This window comes from Hippoglossus hippoglossus, chromosome 23, assembly GCF_009819705.1.
Source record: "Hippoglossus hippoglossus isolate fHipHip1 chromosome 23, fHipHip1.pri, whole genome shotgun sequence".
Classification (NCBI taxonomy): domain Eukaryota; kingdom Metazoa; phylum Chordata; class Actinopteri; order Pleuronectiformes; family Pleuronectidae; genus Hippoglossus; species Hippoglossus hippoglossus.
In genome coordinates, this window is record NC_047173.1 from 1,172,082 (window position 1) to 1,178,081 (window position 6,000).

The following is a 6,000-nucleotide window of genomic DNA, read 5'->3' on the forward strand; positions in this document are numbered from 1 at the left end:
GTCTAGACTAAAAGAGCTCTCTCCCCCACAGAGAGCAGAGTGGTCCGTCGCCCGGTACTCCCAGTGGATGCAAGATCATCCCTCAGAGAGAGACCGGCTCACCCTCATCAGGTAACCTGTCATCCTGCTTGTGTTTGCCTATTCAGTTCAATTCAATTTGATTCATTTCTCTGCCTTGTTGAGACTGGGGAGAGGGGGGGAAGAGAAAAGAGGGCAGGAACACTTGTGTAGCTGTCAGGTGAGATGTCATGGAGGCTGTGGCTGAGGGGTTAGAGCGGTCGTCCTCTAACCAGAAGGTTGGTGGTTCCATCCCAGTCTTCCCCATTCCATAGATGCACTGTATGTGTGTGTTAATGGGTGAATGTAAAACTGTAGCGCTAGATAAATACAGACGACAGTGAGAATAATAATAGTGAGGAAATCCTGGTATTATGAATAACAGCAGCACTGATAGCAACACCAGCTGATAATGATAATACTGATAATAAATAAGTGGTAGATTCCTTTGACCGTTTGGAGGGCTGGTACATCACAGGTCTAACACACAGCTAAAGATGCCTGCAGACGTTCATCTAACAAACATGGTCATTCAGTTCATTTGGGATATTTTTAAAACCTGCATGGTTTGCATGAATGTTTACTAGGTCACAGTCTTCTTCACTGTCTTTACTGGCTTTCTGCCACATTTCACAGCACAGTGCTGCCACCTGCCTGTCAAAGGAATAGTAATGGACAAAACCACTGGTGCTCTGGGTTCACCACACATTGCAGCGATGTGTGTGTTGGGCTCTGGCTGCTGCAGAAATATGGCCGATCTACACTCAGTGCCTGGAGGCAGCTTGTAGACAAATGAATGCTTGGAGTTGCTTTCAGTCGAGCGCCTGTGCAGACTCGGCTCGCTCCGGTCACATGTATGCAAATGCAAAGCGAATACTGCGGGTCAAAGTTCACCTAAGTCTAAATCCACGCGATGCCACTCTGCGATTTCCCTCGCCCCAGGAAAAGGAATGTTTTATTTGCCTCCTCGCTCGCACAGATTGGAAGTTAACAGGAGGCGAAGGTTCGCCCCTGATGTATCTGCGTATGTGTGAGCACTGAGCAGGCCTTTCATAAACTTAATGTGGAGTATCCATGTGTCTTGTTGAACAAACCAATCACACTGAGCCTTCTTGGGAGGGGAAAAACATGATTCCACTTATAATTAGGTTATATTAAATCTGAGGTTTATCTCCAGGACCACTGTCATGATGAATAAAGTGCGCACACACACTCACTGTTTGACTGTGGAGAACATTCAGCCTCTGGTTGTGAACTGTGGATTGTCTCTCTTTCACATTAAGGTTCCCCCTCAAAGTTAAGCTGCAGATCCTTTGTCAACACAAACACACACACACACACACCCCATCTTCAGACTGATGCTGTCCTCCAGCTAGCGGCTGGTTTCACGTCCCTGTTTCAGCTCACTGTGAAAATCAACCTGCAGACATGAGACCTGCTACAGTTTCATAGTTCACTACAGTGGGCTGCTGCGGTCACAGTTGGGTTATTGTGAAAAAACACACAAGAGATATGTTCTGTGTTCATTTGCAAGGATAGCTGCACTTTGAAAACCATTAACACAGGAAATGTGATGTCATCATATGGAGTAATATTGTGTCCTCTCTGTTCACCTCTAAGGGGCGCTCTGGAGGCCTACGTGCAGTCAGTGAGGGCTCGGCAGGGGAAGGAGTTTGCCCCAATCTATCCCATCATGCTGCAGTTGCTGCAGAGAGCCACTAGTGGGCCACAGGAGGTCAGAGCCTGAAGACTCAGTGTAGCTCTGTGTCATGTGCCTCTGTCTGATGACATCACAGCATGTTAGGGTGTATATGAAGGATGTGTGGCTCAGTGAACACTACATGAAGCTTCCTCTGGGCTGTAGCAGCTTAAACTCTTTTTTATTTTTACTATTGACTAAATTAAGGGACTGTGTTGTGTAGGGATACATTATGACACTGAGACAATGAATAGTTTCTTTCACTTGAGTTTCCAGAGCTGAATCCAATAAACTTCACCATTATAAACGAACCCAATGTAACATACCACAGTTCCACAGTTATTTAAATGATCGAGCTCTGAAGCGATGAAGGTTCGAGTCACCCAGATGATTGGATACCAGTGCAATCCAAACCACTGGAGCCCAGTTTGGGTCAGAGTTCTTAGAACAGTTCATGTCTTATTTGTCAACTATTTCCACAAACATGTGTAAAAATGTAATTGTCTTGTTTAAGTGTGTTTATGAATTAATGACTCTGGAGAATAAATGGGGAAATATTTGCAGTTACTTTTATTTGTACATCACTTTGTTAAAAGTATGGATCACACGCGCGCGCACACACACTCAGACAGACAATAATATACAGTTTACATAGGTGTCTTCAGATGGGCCATTTCCATTGGTTGGTAGGAGGCTCCTCTGTCAGCGGCTCCCATGGTTTCCACTCAGACATCTTCCTGGAAAGATTCAACTCACACTCCGCCTGCAGATGTACACACAACACAGCATTTAACAACACTGATCAACTCATTATGGTATCACATGTAATAGTAATATCTGGACATTTGGGGACAGTTATTTGTTGTTTAAAGTGAGACATTCACAACAGATTTCATTCTGTTAACATTTAAAATAAACCAAATAACTGACATGTGTCTTTTAGTGGGAGTTACATGTAGCAGCAGTTAATGCAGCCCCGTCACTGTTCCCTTGACAACTTCATGACAATGGTATTCACACGTGTGTATGTACACATATACACACAGTTCCAGCTTATAGATTTGGCTTGGGCAGTACTCTATGCTTTTGATAATCAACACTATGAAAGAAAATGGACAGTCTTCATAGATTTGTATAAAAACACATCCGAGTCCAAGAGAATAACCCATATAGAATGAGAGATGGACGCAGGGTGTGATCAGCATACAGAAAACAAAACCTACTGAGGATTTCAGGATTGATTATTAAAAAGAATAACAAACTGAATGGGTAACACTGATCAACTGGAAAAACCTGCACAGAGAAGAACAGAAAGGGCCCACGCATGAGGAGAAGAGAGTCTCCTCCCTCACACACCCGCCCCCACTCTGCCTCTGCACATTCACATCCTGCAACAGCGGCACAGTACAAAGAGTCTATTAAACTTTGTGCTGCTGCTACATCCCAGCCACAAGAACCTCGCAGCCTCCTACCTCTAAAACAAAGCCCTTTACAGGCTTCTTTTATCTGTGGTGAGTCTGCTTCCATGTCATGTAGAACAACACAAAGTGTCATCCAAGCAACAAAACATATTGCCATAAAAAGTGTTTTTCTCTCACGTCTATCACACTCAGTTCAATTGAACTACCTCATTAAGGCACTAACAGGCCAACTGATATTACCAGAGGACACCAACAGGAACAGGGACCTACCTGGAAAATGACTTCCTCTATCTGACCACAGTTTATTTTCTTCTCCAGCTTTTCAACATCAGGCTCCTGTGAAGACAGTTTCATCATATTGAAACTCCACCATTTTCAATACTTACAAATGTTCAAATAATCCATTCTCTTGCACACGGACACACACACACAGCCCGTCACTGACCGTTTGCACGTGGCCGTACCGCTCGGTGACCAGCTGCTCCGTGTACTTCCTGTAGGCGGCATCCTGTGGCATTGTCTGCACTGACGCCAGGATCTTTGAGTAGAGAATCCTCAGACGCTGAGAGGACAAGCAGTGTCGGGTTAGTTGGTTGAAGAAAACACATCAACTGAATCTGCCAGGGTGGGAGCCATTGACAGCTGGACACTCTGATAATGCACATTATTATATATATATATATATAATATCAACTGCTCACCTCATGTGGATTGAGGGACACGGCGAGGCCGACCAGGCCGGTTGTCTGGAAAAGAGCCACAGGAGAGACACTTGGTGAGTCTGAGTCACACCTTCAAACTCCATTTTGTGTAACACTGTCAATATGCTTAGGCAATATGATTCAAATAAAAAATATTTAACTATCAACTAAGTGAAAATGTCCCATTATCATGTCCCTCAGGTAGATAATTCACAAAACCTTCTCACACACAATGTCAACTCAGCTGCACCAATAATTTGGAAACCTGGGGCAAAAATGAATAAACAATGTCCAATTAAAGTTTATTAACCATTTAAAAATAGCTCTGGGTCTGATGGAGCCTCCAAGTAGCTGCATGCTGAAGTGTCTGTGTACAAGATGAGATACTGAACTTCCCCCTGACGGCAGTGTGCGACTGATGTGGGACTGATGTGTGATAAAGTGCTGCACGCAGATGCACTGTATGAATGTGTGTGTGAATGGATGAATGGCAAAACTTTACTGTAAACCGGTTTGGGTGGTCATCAAGATTAGAGAAGCGCTATATAAATACAGACCATTTAGTTATATTAATGAACTCTAATTACCGATAGTATTATGAGTATGACATAGTATTAAAATACTGAAATGTAATATCTATTTATTTATTTCTCTTGACAGAAAATGTAAAACTGTAGAAAGATTTGCACCTGGAAGTATAGTACAACTCATTGAACCATTGACCAAGTAACCACCACGTATGTATTGTGTTTTCTGTACCTCCTATTTAACTTTACAAAGACTTAGACACAGGCTAAACAATACTAACACTGGCTGCATTACCCTTAAGTACTGTATGTCAGTGCCAGGGAGATGGTGTGGTGCTCAATGGTTTACTTCCATGTGTCAATGAAAGGAACCATGACTGGTATCTCATAGAGATTTATGAATATAAAACTGTACTGTAAAGATGTTTGAATGGTCATCAGGACTAGAAAGGGGCCTATAAATACAGACCATTGAGCATTTATATCATCAGATCAGCTTTTCTGGTTACGTGAGCCATGAAAAAGATCCCAATAACTATAAGGACAATGGATCACACAGGGCAGGTGTAAATGGTAAATGGTTTTGTATTCATATAGAGCTTTTCTAGTCTTGATGACCACTCAAAGCTCTTTACAGTACAGTTTTACATTCACCCATTCACAAGGTGTGAGGGCAGATCCACACATAATGATGTTGTACTACAACAGTTCATTACAAACACGTATGTGCTACATCCGGTGTGTTTTAATGACTGTGTACCTACTGCCTCACCTCCCTCTGAATCCCTTTTGGGAATGAATGTGAATATCAGTGAGCTCAGCTTATTGGAGCGAAGCCTCAGGGCTCAATAGTAACCAGAGAAATGTGAGGGCAGCACGATCACGTGACTCTTCACCACTAATATTATTCTATAGTTGAACTGGTTATCATATATTTGACCGGCCTGGGTTTCTCTGGATAAAACCAGTTATCACAGGTCACTTTGAATTCACACGAAGTTGTTAATATTCCCATTGAAATAGATACTCAATTAAATCTACTGTACATGCGAGTTAAAAATGCATGAATACCGTAAACGTGTGTTGTTTGTCGTAGGATGCTGCCTGTTTATGACCTAAATGACAGTTGTAGGGCATTAGTAAGTATGCCGTAAAGTAAATCTTGACCATTTGCCTTTTTTCACGACAGTGCTGTAAACAGACTGTTGAGCTGACAGCAGCGACTCGGATGTAAACACAGAGAAGTGACCGCACTTCACTGCTCGGTGTTTCTCTTCAGCTTCCACAGGTTAGCTCAGCCGAGCTACATTAGCCAAACAGCTAACAGCTAGCCGTGTCACCGCGGCGTCTCGTCCCCACCGCCGCCTCCCCGCTGTGTGAGTCGCTTTACGCTGATTCCCTGTTATAAAAGGTACAATGCAGTGCAGCCGGCTAATCAACAGAGCTGCTGCTGCGTCGTTTCCGTCATTTCAAAGAAAGACATGACCTCTACTGTACCTTCTTCAGCAGACCCGCCATCCTTCTCTGCGGACACACTCCGTCTGCGATTTCCGGCCACTGCAAATGACGTCAGCGAGTTTCCGGACTTTCCGTAC

General features: G+C 43.5%; 2 protein-coding genes across 3 annotated transcripts in view; one reads left to right on the forward strand and one right to left on the reverse strand.

Annotated features, from left to right (window-relative positions):
* cog5 (component of oligomeric golgi complex 5) overlaps positions 1 to 2,320 on the forward strand; it is a 48,751-nt gene extending 46,431 nt beyond the window's left edge. Inside the window, exons 22-23 of one of the 2 annotated variants that reach the window (XM_034578554.1) lie at positions 17 to 111; positions 1,678 to 2,320. In XM_034578554.1, the coding sequence (XP_034434445.1) occupies positions 17 to 111; positions 1,678 to 1,804 (222 nt within the window). In that variant the 3' untranslated portion in view covers positions 1,805 to 2,320. The remainder of the gene's footprint in view (positions 1 to 16; positions 112 to 1,677) is intronic. The other variant, XM_034578556.1, reaches the window with a different exon arrangement.
* On the reverse strand, positions 2,304 to 6,000 carry ndufa5 (NADH:ubiquinone oxidoreductase subunit A5). The gene is made up of 5 exons (XM_034578571.1): positions 5,903 to 6,000; positions 3,879 to 3,923; positions 3,623 to 3,739; positions 3,448 to 3,513; positions 2,304 to 2,519 (listed from the first exon to the last, which is right to left on the reverse strand). Exons 1-5 carry the CDS (start codon positions 5,921 to 5,923, stop codon positions 2,418 to 2,420), a joined length of 351 nt encoding a protein of 116 aa, XP_034434462.1. The 5' UTR covers positions 5,924 to 6,000; the 3' UTR covers positions 2,304 to 2,417.

What these genes read in the sequence shown, in the direction of transcription:
- ndufa5 (XM_034578571.1), bottom strand. Translation starts at nt 5,923, where the DNA reads ATGGCGGGTCTGCTGAAGAAG. An exon ending in GGTACGGCCACGTGCAAACG is followed by an intron (nt 3,514 to 3,622) that starts GTCAGTGACGGG and finishes CTGTCTTCACAG; the next exon opens with GAGCCTGATGTTGAAAAGCT. An exon ending in TAGAGGAAGTCATTTTCCAG is followed by an intron (nt 2,520 to 3,447) that starts GTAGGTCCCTGT and finishes GTACATCTGCAG; the next exon opens with GCGGAGTGTGAGTTGAATCT.